The following is a 21,809-nucleotide window of genomic DNA, read 5'->3' on the forward strand; positions in this document are numbered from 1 at the left end:
ACAGAAGAACCTTGGGGTAACTGTCCAGGCAGCTTGATGTCTCTATCATTTCTTAGTTTTGAAAATTGTTTGCTCTGCACTTCTGTTTACTCAAGTAATATTTAATCCTTCTTGGGTCTATGTTGGTGATTGAAGACTAGATACCTACAGTTTTGCAGTTTTCCTTATTACCAAATTCAGAAAAAAACTTACATAAGAGATGTAAAGTTTATATGGTTGAGAAACATAAAAGCTTAATTTGTTTATCTAAAAAGATATTTTAGGATGGTAATACAAGTTATGACAAAAATGATTTAGGTATAAAACTTTTGACTAAGAAAAGACAGATAATGGATATTTTCTCTAAATTTGCCCAATGCAAAGGGACTGCTGACCTTATAAATGTAATTCTTACCTGATAATTGTTCTTAATGTACATAATTTTACTGTGTTAGAGTCAAAACCTTTCTTTTTTGTTTAGAATAAAAGGGGAAATGCTGTGGAATAATCTTTTTGTACACTATGTAAATATGTCACGCTGATTGGTTTAATAAAAAGCTAAATGGCCAATAGATATGCAAGATTACCAGGAACAGAGGATGCCGGGAAGAAGAAGGGAAGAAGCACCAGGATGCAGAGCAAGCAGAATGAATATTATATAGTAAAGGTAACTGAGTAACCTAAAAGAACATAGATTAAAAGATATTGGTTAATTTAAGTTATAAGAGCTAATTAGAAACAAGTCTAAGTTATCAGTCAAACTTTCATAATTAATAACTAGTCTCTATGTCATTTTTGTGAGCTGCCAGCCCAAAGAAAAATCTGTCTACCCTGAAGCCTACATGATCATGGTGAATAATCATTTTGATGTGTTCTTTGATAGGATTTACAAGCATTTTATTGAGAATTTTTGCATCTATGTTCATAAGGGAAGTTGATGGGTTGGTAATTCTCTTTCTTTCTTGAGTCTTTATGTGACTTAGATATTAAGGTAACTGTACCTTTGTAAAAAGAATTAGGCAATGTTTCTCCAGTTTCTGTTTTGTGGAATAATTTAAGGAAGACTGAAATTAACTCTTCTTGGAAAGTCTTGTGGAATTCTGTGCTAAAACCATCTGGTTCTGGGCCCTGGTTTGTTTTGTTTTGGTTTTGGTTTTTGAGGGGAGACTTTTAATTACTGTTTCTCTTTCACTGGGAGTTATAGTCTGTTCAAATTGCTTATCTGATCTTGATTGAAAAATTATCCACTTCTTTTAGATTTTCCAAGTTAGTGCAGTACAGGATTTCAAAGTATGTCCTTATGTTTCTCTGGATTTCCTTAGTGTTTGTTGCTATTTCCCCCTTTTTATTTCTAACTTTGTTGATTTGGGTTTTTCCATATATACATTTTAGTTAATTTGTCTAATGTTTTGTCAATCTTAACTGCTTTTCTTGAAGAACTCTTTGTTTCACTCATTCTTGTATTGTTTTTGTTGTTGGTGGTAGCATTTTGATAGTATTGATTTAAGCCTTGTGTTTGATTATTTCTTGCTATCTACTTCTTTTTGAAATTGTGGAGACCCACAAAGGTTTTCTAGTGAGATCTGAGCTTGCTTTACCCAGCAGGGTTGCATTAGAGAATTGCTTGACCACTTGTGTGGTTACCAGGTGATTGGAAGGGTCTGTACTTGGCTGTGCTAGGGGGAGGTCTTTTGCTCCACCCCTTGGCATTCCTATAAAAGGCCTTTTAGAAGAGACAGAAGGGGGCCAGTGGATAATAATCCAGGTCCTCTCAAGGCTATCCTGTGTTTCTATCTGTTTCTCTCCTCTCTATCTTTCTACCTAATATCTCTTATCCCATAAAAAGTGGGAGCTGGTCTCCCACAGGGACTATTTCTTCTAGAGCTGTCAAATGTGCCATTAAGTTACTACTAAAAGATCTGTCCAAATTTTTGTGTTGGTACTTAATGCTATGAACTTGTCTCTTAGAACCACTTTCATTGTGTCCCATAAGTCTGGATATGTTGTGCTTTCATTTCATTCAATTTTTAAACAGTTTTATTACTTTCTTAATTTATGTATTGCCACATTTTTTTATTCAGGAATTTGTTGTTCAATTTCCAAGAGTTCTCACACTTTCTTCTTTTGATATCCTACTTAAATCTGTGATGGTAAGATTGAATGCAGGGTATTGTTTAATTTTCTTCTATCTGCTGAGACTTGCTGTGTGTTCAAATATTTGGTCAATTTTTGGAAAATGTTCCATGTGGTACTAAGAAGGTATATTCTTTTGGGTTAGGGATAAATGTTCTATAAATGTGTGTTTTGTCCATTTGGTTTATGTCATCAATTAGCTCCAGTATTCTCTGTTTAAATTTTATCTTTTGGCAAGAGTGTGGTATTGAAGTCACCCACTATCACTGTGTGAGGGTGGATATGTGATTTAAGCTACAGTAATGTTTCTTTTATGAACTTGTTTGCTCTTGTGTTTGACACATAGACATTAAGAATTATAATATTTCATTGATTTTATTTTTTAAGAGATTTTCCATTCGTTTGACATATCAACCACGAACTCCCCTGTCATTCCTCCTCCCACCCCCCAGCCTTCCCCCCACAATCCACCCCCCATTCTCACCTCCTACAAGGCAAGGTCTCCCCTGGGGAGTCAGCAGAACCTGGTACATTCAGTTGAGGAAGGTCCAAGCCCCTACTCCCTGCACCAAGGCTGAGCAAAGTGTCCCAGCATAGGCACTAGGCTCCAAAAAGCCAGCCCATGCACCAAGGACAGGTCTGCCTGGGGGCCCCCCAAACAGTTCAAGTTAAACAACTGTCTCACCTATCCAGAGGGCCCAGTTCAGTACCATGGGAGCTCCTCAGCTATTGGTTCACAGTTCATGTGTTCCCACTAGTCTGGCTAGCTGTCTCCCTACTTTTTCCAATCATGGTCATGAACAAAGTTCACATGGGTTTTAGGCTGTATCCAGTCACAAAGACAACCCATTCTTGGAAACATCTGAATAACAAAAGTAAGCAGTCTTGTATAATCTGAAGCAAGTCCACTCCTATTTACTACACCTGGGAGGGGCACAGAAGCACATTTCAAAAACAAATCAAGAACAAATCCATCTTAAAGAGGAACATAGGTTACAACACTCTTTTCTTGTTTACTTGGAGTTTTCTCACAAGCTCTCAAAAAACTCCTCACACAGCTTCACTCAAGTACCATGTTTCGACAACTTCCAAATAAGGATACATTGTGAATACTATAGTCAGGGCTCAACTCAAGAATTATTGAGTATACAATTCAATTTAATATCAACACCTTAGAAATTTTCTAAGACCTCTAGGCATACTTTGTCCCATTAATTAACTCCTTACAATAGAAAATAGAGGAAAGAGTTTAGCATATGCTGAATAAACATTTCGGAATATTTTGACTACCCTAAAACAACATGAATAAAAAGTGACATGGCAGATTGGGTCAATTTAGGATACTTGGCAATCTATTACATATCTAAATCTCCATAAAGTTTTTAATATTTTTTTTAAATTTCAAATGCAAGTAGCTGGTTTCCTCATAACATTTTCATACACACTTATTCTCTCTTGACCTTTCCCAACACCCCAGCTTTTACTAAATCTTTCTGCCTCTGCTTAGCCACTTCCACCCTGACTGTATACCCTTTTATTTTTACATCACATGTGTTTGCCCACTACACAAATATTTAACTAAACTATTTCTTTACTTGGGAAACATGTAGATATCTAACTCAAAGTATTGCCTTATAAGAAATGATCACACTGATGAAACAGAAGTAAGACATTTGCTCAGATTTTTACAAAAAGAAGTTGGTGAGACTTGAAATGCCACCACTGGACCAGGTGCAGCACTAACAAACAAAGCACCATTACCATCATCCTCTAGGAAGATGGTTCTGCCATCACCACTTGAAGCATCAGAGCTCTGTAAGCCAGAGCCATTGGTGTTTCAGGCTGGTTTGCCATGTCTAGTATGCCTGCTTATGACAATGTATGTGTAACTTCATTTCTCTTCCCCACTTTTCCATTTCAGCAACAGGAAGAAAAAAGTCCTCTTGTTCCTGAATGTGAGTATCACAATTTTTGCCACAAATCGGGTCTGGCCACCTGGCTCCAATATTCTGAAAAGCCAAATTAAAACTGAAAAGAAGAAAGATGTATTCCATGTGGACACATTGGGATGATGAACAGAGAGATCTAGGGAAACCTCCAAGTCCGTCTTCAGGGTTCTGAAGTAAGATTAAAGTTTAAATAGATGGCCAATGATACACACATCTAAGTAGCCTCAGTCAAGCTGTGGTGACACCCACCACTGACCCAATGTTTCCTGGGTTTTAGTTTCAGCCTTGGTCTGACAAATAGTTAGAACTCTGTGAAATCGCTTTCCTGGAGACAAGTTCTTCCTTTGGCTGGTGCTATTCCCTTCTCCTAGCATGAGAGTCCTGAAGAAAATTCTCATTTCTTTGGGTTCCATTTTTTCAACAGTCTGATAGTCAAATTGGGAGACAGAAGTGTCTCTTTAGAATATCTTCATTTCTGAAAGAGTAGTTACACTCTGTTGTAGGTGATTTCATTTGTTAACGGTCTAATGAGATTCATTATGTTGAAAAGTCATTTTATGTGCCTTGGTGTAAGCAAATCTAGGATACTTTTATATGCTGAAGAAACAAAAATACTCTGTTTAGCCTATACAATAATTCTTGAATGTTTTGAAGGAGGTTTTTCTTTTCCTTTTTTTTCTCTAATATCCAATCAAGTTCCTAAAAGATATGTCATATCCTTAGAAGAACATGTGGTACTCAAGATGAATATGCAATGAACATCTAAATTATAAAAAATCATGTTTTAAATTCTTATCCATTAACATTTGTTTTTGCTTCCTTTTATATTAAAAAAAACATGGTTCCTCCTAACTTGTCTTCCTTTTCTCCTTCATCCCTCAAGGTTCTAAAACGACATGCTAATGTCTCATTTTCCCAGAGGAGGTGAAGTTTGGAACTTCCCTTTTTTCTTTTTTCTTTTTTCTTTTTACTTATTCTTCTCTCATGTTGTAATTTTTCTCTCATACAAATATTCTTCTCTCATCTTGACCACAACCTCCCCTCCTGCAGTCCTCCCCACCAACATCCCCTCTCTACCAGATCTAACCATTCCTCCATTTCCCTTCAGAAAAGAGCAGGCCTCCAGGGATATTAACTGAACTGGGCACAGCATGATATAATAAGACTATGTACAAACCCTCATAGAACGGCTGGATGAGGCACCCCAGGAGAAGGAATAAGGTACCACAAACAGCAAAAGAGTCAGAGACACCCCCCTCCCACTGTGTGGAGTTCCACAAAAACCCCAAGCTAAATAATCACAGCATGTATGTAGAGGACCTAGCTCAGACCCGTCCAGGCTCGGTCATTAGTGCATCAGTCTTCATGTGCCCCTACGAGCCCTGTTTAACTAACTTTGAGGGTTGTCTGATTCTCCTGGTGTCCTCTACCCTTCTGGCTCCTACAACCCTTCCTCCCTCTCTTCTGCAGGGTTCTGCAAGTTCTGTTTGTTTGTGGTTCTCTGTATCCTCGATCAAGCCTCTATGATGACATTTGGGCTAGACATTGACCTATGAATATAGCAGAATATCATTAGGAATTATTTCGTTGACTTTTGTTTTTGTTTTGTGTAGTGGATAGCTGTTCCAGCTTTGACCTTGAAGCACCACCCCAGTGAGGCAGGCATTAACTGCCATGCCTACCTATGACCTGCCCCTGGCGTGTGGCCAAGACAGGAGCCCTTAAGACCCAAGAACTGAGATCCTTATGTGCCTCTTGGCTTCTCATGATTCTGGATGCAGGATGGCAGATCAAGTTAGAGTTCTTCAAAGAACCCCACTGGACTGTACTCCACCTCTTCCGGATCCTATCATCAATCCCTTTTCTGGATGTAAGTTACCCCAAAATAAACCTCCTTTTAACTACTCAATAAACTACATGGAGTTGCCTTGTTAAATTCCCACATTAGTTTTGTTTTGGTTTGGTTTTGATTGTTTGTTTTTGTCAGTTGTGTTTGGTTCTCCCCTAGGTCTCTGACCATCTAGCTTCCACTTTCTGGTCATCTTGGCTGTGTCAGGCATGGGCTCCTTCTCATGATTTAGGCTTTCAGTTAGACCAGACATTAGTTGGCCACTCCTACAAGCTCTGAGCCACTATTGCCCCAGAACATCTTTTAGGTTGAAGGTTTTGTGACTGGTAGTGTCCTGGTTTCACCACTGGGAGCCTAGCCTGGTTATAGATGATGGCTCTATATCCTCCATTACTAGAAATTCTTACTAGGGTCACCTTCATATGTTCCAGAAAGTTTCCACTGCACAAGATTTCCACATCACCACCTAAATGTCCACCTATCCCCACAGTCTCTCCAGGTACTCTCTCCTCTCCATCTTTCTCTCCCCAGAATCCGTAAGACTTTCACCTTTCAGTTATTATTTTCCCATGTATTTGGAATCCAGGCTATTATGTATTATTTCCTCAGATATTCAAATGTGCCCATTTTCCTAGGGCCTGCATGAATGCAACTCTTGATGGTCCAACCCAGGGCTTTGTAACCTTATGGCACAAGATCCTTTATGCTAAGAATTTTTCACAATTCAAAGCAAATAGGTATTCATATTAAGCATTTACTGATAAAAACTCAAAGAAATTTATTTAAAAATATTTTTTGCTGAGCACATATCTTTTTCATTTATTAAAGATGAAAGGCAATCTGCATACCACCGTAATGGCTCTGTTCCTTATTTTTACACAAGACATTAAACTTTGACTGAATACTTGGTATTAAGAAAAGTAGAGCATCTTCATTTTTCAGAGTTGATTGATGGATTAATTTTAAAATAATCAATGGCAAGAACATATCTTTCCTAAACACAGAGTACAAAATGGCAGGTGCATGTTAAGGATCATTTCAGAAATCGTCAAAAAATCCTGTCCTAATCCCCAAAATGATTTTGATAATGTTTCTGAACCTCCTTAGCAAATTAAGAAGTGGTTTTAAAAGTTAATCATCCTCACATAGTCCAATAAAAAGATAGGCAACTTTGATACTTACATGCTAAGGAATTAGAGTGGGAAAATATTCAAAGTGGTTTTTTTTCCATAATTAACCTTTCATGTTTCTATAAGAGCAGAAAACTTCACACAAGCAGTAAAAACAGTGCAGTTCCTAAGGTGTAATAGTCTTTGGATTGGAGGCAGCTTCTGTTAATGGGAAGGCATGCTGTCCAAAGTGTGCATATGGTACATTCAGAACACAGCCAGAGGTGGAGTCACACAATGCAACATGTGTGAGTGCTGCTGTAACATCCCAAAATTATTACACATTTACTTTTAAATGCAGTTTGGGTCATGGCATGTTGAGAAATTTCTTCTTTCTAACAAACTTTTGTGACCTCCACTTGCTCCTGCAGGAGCCATATGGGGTAAAGAAGCTGTTGTCCCACCTGTCACCATACTCCTTACTCTACAGATGAATGACTCAATTGTTACTCCTACAGATGCCTTTTTTTCAATTTCTCCTCCCTATATAACATTCGTTTTACCTGCTTATGCAAGGCGAACTGTATTTAGCATTCAAACACAGTGCTAAGGAAGGCTTCCTTTAAACAGACTCCTTCAAACAACCTTAAATGTTTCACTAGGTAGGTTCCCCTAACACTCAACTTGATCTCTATCTTAATGTTTCATACAAAATGTTTTAATTAGCCACAGGTTCTTGTTCGGGAGCTATTTCTCAGGATTGAAACATTCCCTCATGGAGGGAAGATGAGAGGCTCACAAAACTCACAGAAATTAAAAAAAAAAAATCAACAACATAATAACAAGAAACAATAAGGAAGTTTTAAAATTCACAGGACACCTCTGTCTAACTCCCACATGGTTATAGAAATAATTCTTGTGGCGAGAAGTCTTCTATAGAGCCACCCATCAGTTGTAGAGAAAACCTCTATGATACAGCTTTCATGGTTGACCATCCATGCTGAGTGGGCTTTGTGGTGATGTAGTAGCCTCTAAGTCACCCATGTAAGTAACTCAATAAGCACAGTGGTTCTCTAGGCTTCACTTGGGTGGATTCATTGGGTGTGTCAATAGTGCCCTATGTGAGGTGAACAGATTACTTGTTCATGTTTCTCTAGGAAAGGTTATGCTGCAATGCTGTCTTTCCACATGACCTTCACAGGAATGCTATGCATTATGCTTCCCCATTGAGTCACTCTTCTGACAAAGCAGATTCTAACTGTAGGCCAAGATGGGGTATGCTAACTTCTGTGTTTTTCTAGAGAAAAACCTTCCTCTGAGAATTTCATATTGTGGTGAATCAATTTATTCCAAGTTCTCTAATTATTTGTTGAAGCCACTCACTTTACTAAGTAGTCTCAAATCCAGTAGTTAAGTATTGCAACTGTGCATGAATTTTTAGCATTTTCTGGCCTGCCCATGCCAAGATTAAGAGCCTTCATGCTTTCTAGTAAAATCCCCAAAGCAAGAAAGCAGAGACATGTGCAGCCAAATGCTCGAAGTAGATAAAAAGTACAATCCACACTGAAATCAAATAGAAGCCATGTGCAAGACTGGTTTTCTACAGTTGCTGGTTTGAAAGAGGTTTTATCAAAAAAGGGATGCCAACTTTCATTGCATATTCCCCTATATCTCTTTAATCATCTCATAACATTGATTTGCAGTAACTGGTCTTCTGTCAAGTGAATGTCTGCCAGATGCATCATGATGATCTTATGAACACAAGTTACGTTATTTATATAATCAAGTTCAAGAGGAATATTTTTCTTTTCTGGTATTCTTATTACAAAATGATGTCAGCTTTTGGTTCTGCCTTCCTTTCATTCTGATGCTTTGTCTTATTTTTCTTAATCACGCTGTAGGTTTGTCAATTATTTTAGACTTTCAGATAACTAACAATTAGATATGCTGTTTCTACCCCCATTGTATCTTCTTTTGATTTCAGTATTTTCCATTATTATTTTTGCTATTGTTTTTCTCTTTTCCTCTTATATCTTTGGACTTTTTATTTGATATGCATTCCAACTTTTAAAAGTGCACATTTAGGTGTGGATTTGGTTTTACGTTTAATTTTAATGATTTTACTTTTCTTATTAAAAGCATATAAGCTCCTGAATTTATTCCTAACAATATATTATTTGTATACTATGCCTGCAAGTATGTTACATCCTCATTTTGTTTAGTTATAGGTGTTATTGTTTGAGTTATAAATTTATTTTTAAAATTTTTCTGTATTTTGACAAGTCAATATTTTGTTCATTGGGCTATATTTTGATAATTTTCAAATAAGTGCAGTTTTTCTAGATATTTCTTGTGATTGCTTTCTAACAAATTACACTGTGCTCACAGAATATGGCCTATTAAATGTCCCAGAATTTTGTATTGTCCCAACATAAGTTTAAGTTTTACAGATGCGAGAAGAGGCTGCGGCAGCGGAGGCAGGAGCCAAGGAGCAGGCTCCAGAAGCTGCTTAGGAACCGGGGACCCAGGAGTGCCCTCACCGTGAGCTCTCAGCTCTGGAGGCGTCATGGCAGAGTACGGGACTCTCCTTCAGGACCTGACCAACAACATCACCCTCGAAGATCTGGAACAGCTCAAGTCAGCCTGCAAGGAGGACATTCCCAGCGAGGAGAGTGAGGAGATCACCACAGGCAGTGCCTGGTTTAGCTTCCTGGAGAGCCACAACAAGCTGGACAAAGACAACCTATCCTACATTGAGCACATCTTTGAGATATCCTGCCGTCCTGATCTACTCACTATGGTGGTTGACTACAGAGCCCGTGTGCTGAAGATCTGGGAGGAGGACGAACTGGATACCAAGCTAAGCCGTATCCCCAGTGCCAAGAAATACAAAGACATTATCCGGCAACCCTCTGAGGAAGAAATCTTCAAATTGGCTCCCCCACCAAAGAAGGCCTGAGCAAGGGGGAGGAAGAGGAGGAAGGTTGGATCTTCATCAGACCACTCCCTTCCCCATCCTCAATGGGAGGGGCTAGGGCAACCCCCCTTCCTTGTACCCACATACTAACTTGGTCCTAACCCCCTTACTATGCGCGCATGTGTGCGTGTTCACATGCTCTGTCTGTCTGTCTAGCTCATCTAGTTCCTCCTCCTCATGAGAGGACTGGAGTCAGAGGAGGGGGAGCTTAATTTCCCCACTATAGGGGAGGTAGAAGCTATTTCTGTGTAAATAGGAATTGGCACATTCCTCCTCCTCCCCTTTCCTCTACTCTTCCCCCACTCTTTCCCCACATCTTTAAAGTATGGTAGCAGAAGAACCTGCATTTTCCTACACTGAGAATCTAAGGTGAAGATGAGGTATGGGAGAGATGGTTAGAGCTAAAGAAAACCAATGGGGAAGGAAGATAAGAGCTACTCAACCTCTACCTGGAAGGGGAAAGAAGAGCCAGAATTCAGTGCTTGTAAATCTGTGCTGGACTGGCTAGAACCCAGTTTCCGGCTATTCCTTAGGCTGAAGTTCTGAGTGCCAGTAGGCCCTCTTTTATGCCCTTGTCACAGGCCTGGGATAGATATGAGCCAGAAATCTTAATGAGAAGACCACTAGATCCTTTCCTGGCACCAAAAATCAAACCCCATGGAGAAGCCAGCATTTGATGTCCTCAACTTCTGCTCTGGAGAGACTATGCTGGGACCCATGCACTACTGAGCCTGACATGGGGATGCAGACAGAGACAGGCCCACTTTCTAGTCCATTCCTGAACACAGACTGTTGAATATACTGACCCTGAGCCTAGGAAGGTTGGGGAATGAGATCTGTAGGTTTTAACCTCAACCTGCCCAAACCTACAGGGTCCCAATAAGGCAACCTTCACACTCTCCAGTTTAGAATTCCCCAAGCAAGAAAGTTACTTACAGTGGTTTCCTCTGCACTGACACTGATTACCACCCCAATTCAATCCAGGAAGGGACTTGGTAACCTTTCTCATTTGGGTTTGTGGATGCCTCCAAGCCAAGTTACTAGAGTACAGTGAGTGAACCCAGCCTCCTACCTATCCCAAGATGCCCTTCCCCATCTTGACCGTGCTAACTGTGTGTACATATATATTCTACATATATGTACATTAAACCCGCACTGCTATGACTGCCGTTTTTTGTGGTTTTGAGCATTAACTTATTGTCTAGGCCAGGACAGGAGTGGGAGGGGATGCTACAGTGAAGGGAGTGGCAGAGCCACATTGTTACATAGTCCAAACAGAAAAGAAAGCATTCCAACCATCCACAGCAAAATTTAATTTACATGCAAGCTCAGAGACTATGTAGAGGAAGTTGAAGGTAGGAGCTTCTAGGGCGTGGGAGCAAAGCTTCCCAGGGAGGGGAGGTCAGGCTGTCAGCAGAGGGAGGAAGCCAGACTGGCTAGAGCGCCCTCAACTCCTAGCCCAGCCCAGTCTGCCCTTCCCCTCTGGCCACTGCTGCAGACACCTGCCTTAATACACACACCTCGAAGACTCCAGTTTTGCCTTAAAGGTGCTTCCTAAGTCTCCCTAGTCCTGTCTGGTTTCTCCTTCAAGAAAAGAGATACTTGTACAACCGGGAGAAAGGAAATAAGCGTAAACCATCCTTCCATCTGGGATGGTCTATGAGAGCAAAAGTGAGATGGAGCTTTCCTGATGGAAGAAACAGGAAAGAGAGGGTGCTTTTCAGCAGTTTCTCTGTCAGAAAAAAACAAAAACTTTAAATAGACTAACCTGCCCTAATAGACTGATACCCTGCTACCTCCCCTTGCTGCCGTGAGGTTGCTCCTAGCCTGTGCTCCCTGTCTGCAGCGTGCATGGCCTTGTTCTAACCCTGGAATAAAGGTGACTGACTGTACTGTAAAAAAAAAAAAAAGTTTTACAGATGCAGTGGTTTGTGCTGGAAAATACTGCAACATCGACAGATACTGAACATTTCAAGTTTTTGGTCTCTGTAAAAAGGTTTAACATTCAACTAATTAGTTCTCCTTAAGATATGAACTAATTTTTGTAAATCTTCCATAACAATGTGAATCCTCTTTTTTGTTGTTTGTTTGTTTTGGTTTGGTTTTTTTTTTTTTTTTTTTTTTTTTGGTTTTTCGAGACAGGGTTTCTCTATGTAGCTTTGTGCCTTTCCTGGAACTCGCTTTGGAGACCAGGCTGGCCTCGAACTCACAGAGATCCGCCTGCCTCTGCCTCCCGAGTGCTGGGATTAAAGGCGTGCGCCACCACCGCCCGGCTGTTTTGGTTTTTTTGAGACTGGATTTCTCTGTGTAGCTTTGGAGCCTATCCTGTAACTCACTCTGTAGACCAGGCTGGCCTCAAACTCAGAAATCCACCTACCTCTGCCTCCCAAGTGCTAGGATTAAAGGCATGCACCACCACTGCCCAGGCTTACAATGTAAATAAATTCTTGATCATGAAATTGATTTCTCTCCCACTTCAGGCAGGAAATAAAAAGATGTTAAAATTACAATCTTGAATCTATCTATAAGATCTCTGATCTCAGAGCTGCCAAAATATTGGAATATTCACAAAAAAATTTAAAAATTTTTATTATATGTTAATAATTAGTTAATCGCACAATTATTCATAATAGAGGTGAAGACATTTTTATTCCAAAGGTAGATAAAAACAGTAACACAAAGTATAAAAATCAGGAAAGGAGGAAGGTAATGCCAGATTAGCGAGGGAGGGAGGCAGTAAAACCACTTCCAGATCACCAACTGGGCATGGTGCCATCAAGTTATGGGAAGAAAGAATGTAGGAGAGGTAGGAAAAATGAGAGGGAAGGAAAGAGAAAGGGATGGAGGAATGGAGGGACTGAACACTGAACCTTTTTATATACTGTGATGGCCTTATGTTGCCTTGCTGAATTCTTTTTTTTAATTAAGAAATGTTTTATTCATTTTACATACCAACCACAGATACCCATCTCTTCCCTCCACCCCCAGCCTTCCTCCAACCCAACCCGTCCTCCATTTCCTTCTTCCGCAAGGTAAGGCCTTCCATGGGGAGTCAGCAGAGCCTGGTACATGTTGCTAGAGTTTTCCTGCCTGGCCCACAGTCAGGGCAAATCTCTCTCACCCGCCAGTCCCAAGCCGCTCAAACCCGATCAAGTAAACACAGAGACTTATATTGGTTACAAACTGTATGGCCGTGGCAGGCTTCTTGCTAACTGTTCTTACAGCTTAAATTAATCCATTTCTATTAATCTATACCTTGCCACGTGGCTTGTGGCTTACCGGTACTTTACATCTTCCTTATCCTGATGGCGGCTGGCAGTGTCTCTCTCACCCAGCTTCCTGTTCTCTCCATTCTCCTCTCTGTCAGTCCCGCCTATACTTCCTGCCTGGCCACGGGCCAATCAGTGATTTATTCATTGACCAATCAGCAACACATTTGACATACAGACCATCCCACAGCACCTCCCCTTTTCTTTTCTTAAAAAGGAAGGTTTTAACCTTTACACATCTCCAAAGTCAGCTTGGTATATTTGGGAATTTGGGCGTAGCTTCTCTTACTACTTCCTGCTGGAGGGGGGCGCTGTATCTTCTGGGGAAACAAAGAAAATTTTAGGATCATGGAGTAGTCCGTGAGGCTGTATCATCTGAGCCAGTTGTCTTGAAACGGTTCTGGATGTTGGATCATCTGGGCCATGGTGTCATCGGAGACCTTTCAGGGGGTCTTGGCTGGTCAAACCTGATGTATCTTAATCTGGAACAAATCCATAGCCTCTTGCTTTCTGTGGAAACAAAAGAGACTCTTTTCCAAAGCAACATATCCTTACATCCAAATTTTGAAGTCAAAGTATCTTTAAAATATACATACTGGTTTAACTCAGCTTCCTTTACAATCAAATATCTCTCTGTAGTTAAGAATCCCAAAGACAACACAATCCAGACTCTCTGTGTAATAGTCATCTCTATGTGGCTTATTTTTTATATTAATTTTACTGTCTCTTTAAAGACTTTATTTTTTAAAACCATGTATTTGTTTCTATACTGTATATATCACCTTTTTTTTGTCTCTTTTAAGCCTACGTGTATTTTACACACATTTTAAACTATTACATCTGAATCTGTCTTATTGTGAATCTATTGCTTTAAGCTGCAGCAGCTGTGGCTGCTGGCTCCGCCCACCTCAGCTTCCCAACATGGTGTGGTACTTTACCACCAGCTCTGGGAGCTATCGTGGGTCTATGCTTTTATCCAAGCAGCATGTAGCCCAGAAACCTCTTTTGTTTTGTACTAGCAAAGGATAAATCCACAATGTAGCTTAATGTGCCACTTGCAGAGGCCTCATTCCCGCCATATGGCAGGTCGAGCGCGCACGCCAGCAACCCGCCAGTAGCTCAAACGGGCAGCTGCCGCTCATTTGAGACAGACAATTAGGAAGCTGTTTTTAGCTCCGTTTTAGAATCTTTTTTTTCAGTTTTTAGGTGGAAACTCTTGCCACCACGTTGGACGCCAGGTACATTCAGTAGAGGCATGTCCAAGCTCTTCCTCCTGCATCAAGGCTGTGCAAGTTGTCCCAACATAGATAGTTGGCTCCAAAAAGCCAGCTCATACACTAGGGATGGATCCTGATCCTACTGCCAGGGGGTTCCTTAAGCAGATCAAGCTATGCAGAGCCTAGCCCAGTACCATGGAAGCTCCCCACTTGTTTGTCTAAAGTTCATGAGTTCCCACTATCTTGGTTCAGTTGTCTCTGTGGGTATCCCCATCATGATCTTAATGCCCCTTGCATGTATCGCCCTGGGAATGGGAAATAGATGAGATTTCCATGAATAAACTGGGGGTGAGGGGGGGCAGTAGAGGGTAGGGGATAGGGGATGAGAACATAAGGGAATGGGAGGGTCGAGCTGGAACAGGGACAGAGTAGGAGAGTGATAAAAGAGCTTTGCTGAATTCTACAGCCATAGCTTGCTCCTTCTGCTACAACACATGGTTAAGAAGGCTTTAATGAGTGCTCGCTTCGGCAGCACATATACTAAAATTGGAACGATACAGAGAAGATTAGCATGGCCCCTGCACAAGGATGACATGCAAATTCGTGAAGCGTTCCATATTTTTACACAGGCAATAGATAAAGCCACAGCAGTAAACCCCAACGAAGAGAAGTACACACACACATTACCACCAAAAAATAACAAGAATGAACAATCACTGGTCATTAATATCCCTCAATATCAATGGACTTAATTCACCTATAAAAAGACATAGGCTTACAGAATGGATACAAAAGCAGGACCCATCTTTCTGCTGCATATAAGAAACACATCTCAAATCCAAAGATAGACACTACCTAAAAATAAAAGGCTGGGAAAAGACTTTCCAATCAAACGGTCTTAAGAAACAAGTGGGTGTAGCCATCCTGATATCCAGCAAAATAAACTTCAAACTAAAATCAATCAAAAGAGATCAAGAAGGGCATTACATACTCATCACAGGAAAGATCCACCAAGATGAAGTCTCAATTCTGAACATTTATGCCCCAAACACAAGGGCACACACCTATGTAAAAGAAACATTACTAAAGCTTAAATCACATATAAAACCTCACACATTAATAGTGGGAGACCTCAACACCCCACTTTCACCACTGGACAGATCTCCCAAATCCAAACTTAACAGAGAAATAAAAGACTTAACTGATGTCATGACTCAAATGGACTTAATCGATATCTACAGAACATTCCATCCTAACAAAAAAGAATATACCTTCTTCTCAGCACCCCATGGAACCTTCTCTAAAATCGACCACATACTTGGCCACAAAACAAATCTCAACAGATACAAAACAATTGGAATAACCTCCTGTGTTCTATCAGACCACCATGGTTTAAAGTTAGATTTCAACAACAACAAAAACTACAGAAAACCTACAATCTCATGGAAACTGAATAATACTCAACTGAATCACCAATGGGTTAAGGAAGAAATAAAGAAAGAAATTAAAGACTTCCTAGAGATCAACAAAATGAAGACACCACATACCCAAACCTATGGGACACTATGAAAGCAGTACTAACAGGGAAATTCATAGCACTAAATGCCCACATAAATAAGTTGGAGAAATTTCACACTAGTGACTTAACAGAACACCTGAAAACTCTAGAACAAGAAGAAGCAAAGTCTCCCAGGAAAAATAGACGCCAGGAAATTATCAAAGTGAGAGCTGAAATCAATAAAATAGAAACAAAGAGAACAATACAAAAAATTCATGAAACAAAGAGTTGGTTCTTTGAGAAAATCAGCAAGATAGATAAGCCCTTATCCAAACTAACCAAAAGACAGAGAGAGAGCATCCAAATCAACAAAATCAAAAATGAAAAGGGGGACATAACAACAGACATTGAGGAAATCCAGAGAATCATCAGGTCATACTTCAAAAACCTCTACTCCAGAAAACTGGAAAATGTAAAAGAAATGGATAACTTTCTGGATAGGTACCTAAGTTAAATCAAGACCAGATAAACTATTTAATTAGTCCAATAACCCCTAACGAAATAGAAACAGTCATTAAAAGTCTCCCAATCAAAAAAAGCCCAGGACCAGATGGTTTCAGTGCAGAATTCTACCAGATCTTCAAAGAAGAGTTAATACCAATACTCTCTAAATTGTTCCACACAATAGAAACAGAAGGAAAATTACCAAACTCCTTCTATGAGGCTACAATTACCCTGATTCCTAAACCAAACAAGGATACAACAAAGAAAGAGAACTACAGACTGATCTCCCTCATGAACATTGATGCAAAAATAGTCAATAAAATACTGGCAAACAGACTACAAGAACACATCAAAACAATTATCCACCATGATCAAGTAGGCTTCATTCCAGGGATAAGGGTGGTTCAACATACGAAAGTCTGTCAATGTAATACACCATATAAACAAACTCAAAAAAAAAACCATATGATCATCTCACTAGATGCAGAAAAGGCATTTGACAAAATCCAACACCCCTTCATGATAAAGGTCTTGGAGTGATCAGGAATACAAGGAACTTACCTAAACATAATAAAGGCAATTTATAGCAAGCCAACAGCCAACATCAAATTAAATGGAGAGAAACTCAAAGCAATTCCACTAAAATCAGGAACAAGACAAGGCTGTCTGCTCTCCCCATACTTATTCAATATAGTACTTGAAGTTCTAGCCAAAGCAATAAGACAACATAAGGAGATTAAGGGGATACAATTGAAAAGGAAGAAGTCAAGCTTTCCCTATTTGCAGATGACATGATAGTATACTTGAGCGACCCCAAAGATTCCACCAAGGAACTGATACAGCTTATAAACACCTTCAGCAACATAGCAGGATACAAGATCAACTCAAAAAAATCAGTGCCCCTCCTATATACAATGGACAAAGAAGCTCAGAAGGAAATCAGAGATACATCACCCTTTACAATAGCCACAAATGACATAAAATACCTTGGGGTAACACTAACCAAGCAACTGAAGGACCTATATGACAAGAAATTTAAGTCCCTGAAAAAAGAAATTGAAGAAGATGTCAGAAAATGGAAAGATCTCCCATGCTCATGGATAGGCAGGACTAACATAGTAAAAATGGCAATCTTACCAAAAGCAATCTACAGATTCAATGCAATCCCCATCAAAATACCAACACAATTCTTCACAGACCTGGAAAGAATAATACTCAACTTCGTATGGAAATCAAAGAACCCAGGATAGCCAAAAGAATCCTGTACAATAAAATCACCTCTGGAGGTATCACAATCCCTTACTTCAAGCTCTACTATAGAGCTACAGTAATAAAAACAGCTTGGTACTGGCACAAAAACTGACATGTGGACCAATGGAATCGAACTGAAGACCCTGACATTAATCCGAATATGTATGAACACGTAATTTTTGACAAAGAAGCCAAAACTTTACAATGAGAAAAAGAAAGTATCTTCAACAAATGGTGCTGGCATAACTGAATATCAACATGTAGAAAGCTACAAATAGATCCATATCTATCACCGTGCACAAAACTTAAGGACCTCTTCATAAATCCAGCTACTCTGAACCTGCTAGAAGAGAAAGTAGGAAGTAGTCTTGAACGCATTGGCATAGGAGATCACTTCCTAAATAGAACACCAGTAGCACAAACAGAGAAACAATCAATCAATGGGACTTCTTGAAACTGAGAAGCTTTTGTAGAGCAAAGGATACCGTCAACAAGGCAAAGCGACAGCCTACAGAATGGGAAAAGATCTTCACCAACCCCATATCTGACAGAGGACTGATATCCAGAATATACAAGGAACTCAAGAAATTAGACATCAAAATGCCCAACAGTCCAATTAAGAAATGCCTATAGAACTAAACAGAGAACTCTCAACAGAGGAAACTCAAATGGGCTCAACATCCCTAATCATCAGGGAAATGCAAATCAAAACAACTCTGAGATACCACCTTATGCCTGTCAGAATGGCTAAGATCAGAAACACTGAAGACACCTTATGCTGGATAGGATGTAGAGCTAGGGAAATCTCTCCTCCACTGCTGGTGGGAATGCAAGCTTGTACAACCACTTTGGAAATCAATATGGCACTTTCTTAGAAAATTGAGAATCCATCTCCCCCAAGATCCAGCTATACCACTCTTGGGCATATACCCAAGGAATGCTTAATCACACCACAAGAGCACTTGTTCAGCTATGTTCATAGAAGCATTATTTGTAATAGCCAGAACATGGAAACAACATAAATGCCCTTCAACTGAAGAATGGATAAATAAAATGTGGTACATATACACAATGGAATACTACTCAGCAGAGAAAAACAATGACATCTTGAGGTTTGCAAATAAACGATGGATCTAGAAAAAATCATCCTGAGTGAGGTAGCCCAGACTCAGAAAGACAAACATGGTATGTACTCACTCATAGGAGGATACTAGACATGAAACAAGGATGACTGGACTGCTACTCACATCACCAGGGAGGCTACCTGGAAAACAGGTCCCCAAGAAAGACACGGGGATCGCCCAATGACACAGAAATGAAAAAGATCTACATGAACAGCCTGGACATGAGTGGGGGTAATGAAGGGCGAGGGTCAAGGGAAAGAGAGCTTGGGGGAATTGGAGATCCCAGCTGGATCAACAACAGAGAGGGAGAACAAGGAATAGGAGACCATGGTAAATGAAGACCACATGAGAATAGGAAGAAGCAAAGTGCTAGATAGGCCCACAGAAATCCACAATGATACCCCCACAACAGACTGCTGGCAATGGTCAAGAGTCAGCCCGAACTGACCTACTCTGGTGATGGGATGGCCAAGCACCCTAATTGTCGTGCTAGAAACCCTATCCAACTACTGAGGGATCTGGATGCAGAGATCCATCGCTAGGCCCCAGGTGGAGCTCTGGGAGTCAAATTAGCAAGAATGAGAAGGGTTTATATGAGCGAGAATTGTTGAGACCAAGGTTGGATAAAGCACAGGGACAAATAGCCAAACGAATGGAAACACATGAACTATAAACCACTGGCTTAGGGGCCCCCAACTGGATCAGGCCCTCTGAATGGGTGAGACAGTTGATTGGCTTGATCTGTTTGGGAGGCATCCAGGCAGTGGGACCAGGTCCTGTGCTCATTGCATGAGTTGGCTGTTTGAAACCTGGGGCCTATGCAGGATCGCTTGGCTCGGCCTGGGAGGAGGGGACTGGACCTACCTGGACTGAGTCTACCAGGTTGATCACAGTCCGCGGGGGAGGCTTTGCCCTGGAGGAGGTGGGAATGGGGGGTGGGCTGGGGGGAAGGTGAAGGGGATCGTAGTGGGGAGAACAAGGGAATCCGTGGCTGAATTATAGAACTGAATTGTGTTGCAAAATAAAAAATAATAATAATAAAAAAGAATGTGGAGAGAGAAAATAAGCTTTCTCAGGACCCTGTACCGCATTTTGAAATTGTGAATAAAGCATATTTATTAGGCATCTGGGATATACAGCTAGAGAATTTATCAAACTGTGAAATAATCAATTGTGAATTATCTGATGTTCCTTTTTCCAGAGACAAACATAACCATTGTCTACAATTGGGAACTGTCCTACTTTCCAAGGATTTTTCCACAGCTTTTGTGTTTTTCTATTTTGATACTTTTAATAATTAATTTTCTTTATAACTAAACTCTCATTGAACCAGTACAAGTCACCCAATACTATGCATTAGCTCCAAAAATTAAAAATATTTATTTTCTGTATATACCTCATTATTTCTTGATATGTAGCACTAATTACTTTTATTTTTATTTAGATAATATTTATATTGATGCAACCCTTCAATTAGACAATTTCAAATGTTTTGATCAGTTGATTGGAAATAATATTCTTACTTTTGAAAATGTAAATATTTAATTAATGGGATTGACTTTGTGGATCAATGTATTGCCATTTTATGTAGTATACATAAATACAAAATAAAGACATAGTTTCCTGAAATTTCAAATTCCCAAAAAAAATTACCAAAGGAATTTGAGATAAATCAGACCAAATGTTAGCTAGAACTGAATATATTTCATGCACTCTATTATATATACTGTAAATTGCTTTAAATGATTAACTTCCATAAGAAATTGTCCATAAAAATAATTCCACTAAAAAAAAAGAAGGCTTTAATGAGAGAGCCCAAAGAAACAGCTTTGGTAAAGATTTTTTTGGTTTTTAACTGAGCTTAGGGAAGTCAAAGAAAATTGCACCAGCATTTTCTTGGCATTCAGTGTGGGCCTTGTGGCTGTATCATGTTTGGGACAACACTTTTTAAAAACAAGAAGTGTGCCACACATGTATTTTTTTCCTCTTCTTATAAAAACCAGCAGTTTCTTTATAGGATCCCAGTTTCATGACCCTTTCCCATCTAAGTACCTCTCAAAGGCTCAACTTTTATCTGGTATATTGAGTTAAGTTTCAGCCTTAGTTTTGGGGGCACAGACAGATCATAGAGGCCTGGCTGTGTTTGCTCTATCATTAAGCTCTTTCCCTTTGCATAATCCACTGAAGTATTAATTTCTTCTTATTAGTTTCACTCCTTTTAGCCATTTTTATTTGTGACTACTGACATCAAGCATGTGGAAGACCATGACATACAAATACAACTTCTTTCTTCACTTATTTTGATGTTCTTCAGTGAACTTTAGGAACCCACAGATTTGATGTTTCCCTGTTTTATGTCTGGAAGTGCTATCTGATAATTAATTGATCCCCAAATATTTCTTAAACTGTTTCATTCTCTAATGTTTTTCAGTGAGATAGGCACTGTACTCACATTGAAACCTCTTTAAAGGTTCTTTTATTTTATATTTCACTTTTATTTAAAATCATTAGTGCATAAAGAACACATAGGAAAAAGAGCTTGCAAAAACAAACTACTGCTGTCATAAGGACCAGCCTGAAGTATTACAGGGCTCAAAGGGGATCCACTGAGTTGGTGTACTTTTTTATCTGAGAGAATAAAGAGAAACACACACACACTCTTGATAGTTTTCTTCTGATTTTTCTTTATTCTTCTGTATTCTTCCTCTACACCTTTACTGGTGATTTCTTTCCTCATTCTTGATGTTTTCCTTCTAACTAACTTTATTTTTTTTTACATTACAGCTTATATACCCTTGCAAAAATCTTTCAAGCAATATAAAAATTACAATGTGGTTACATTCTATTTTTCAAGTGAATGATTACTGTGAATACAAGAAAAAACAGCATCTTTTTCATATCCCTTATATGATTAAATATTTTATGTATTACAGGTGAAAAACAAGTTGCC

General features: G+C 39.6%; 1 protein-coding gene and 1 non-coding gene across 2 annotated transcripts; both read left to right on the forward strand.

Moving 5' to 3' along the window:
- The first annotated feature begins 9,487 nt into the window (after window positions 1-9,487).
- LOC128096949 (astrocytic phosphoprotein PEA-15-like) lies at window positions 9,488-10,095 on the forward strand. Its single transcript, XM_052717160.1, has one exon. It carries the CDS (start codon window positions 9,586-9,588, stop codon window positions 9,976-9,978), a length of 393 nt encoding a protein of 130 aa, XP_052573120.1. The 5' UTR covers window positions 9,488-9,585; the 3' UTR covers window positions 9,979-10,095.
- Window positions 10,096-14,998: 4,903 nt separating this feature from the next.
- LOC128098139 (U6 spliceosomal RNA) lies at window positions 14,999-15,105 on the forward strand. Its single transcript, XR_008214154.1, has one exon. It is a non-coding gene; the product is annotated as a U6 spliceosomal RNA (small nuclear RNA).
- The last annotated feature ends 6,704 nt before the right edge of the window (window positions 15,106-21,809 follow it).

Source organism: Peromyscus californicus, unplaced genomic scaffold (genome assembly GCF_007827085.1).
Source record: "Peromyscus californicus insignis strain IS unplaced genomic scaffold, ASM782708v3 Scaffold_5__1_contigs__length_169319896, whole genome shotgun sequence".
Taxonomy (NCBI): Eukaryota; Metazoa; Chordata; class Mammalia; order Rodentia; family Cricetidae; genus Peromyscus; species Peromyscus californicus.

Excerpts from the sequence above, each read along its gene's own strand:
- LOC128096949 (XM_052717160.1), top strand. The coding sequence starts at position 9,586 with ATGGCAGAGTACGGGACTCTCCTTCAGGACCTGACCAACAACATCACC.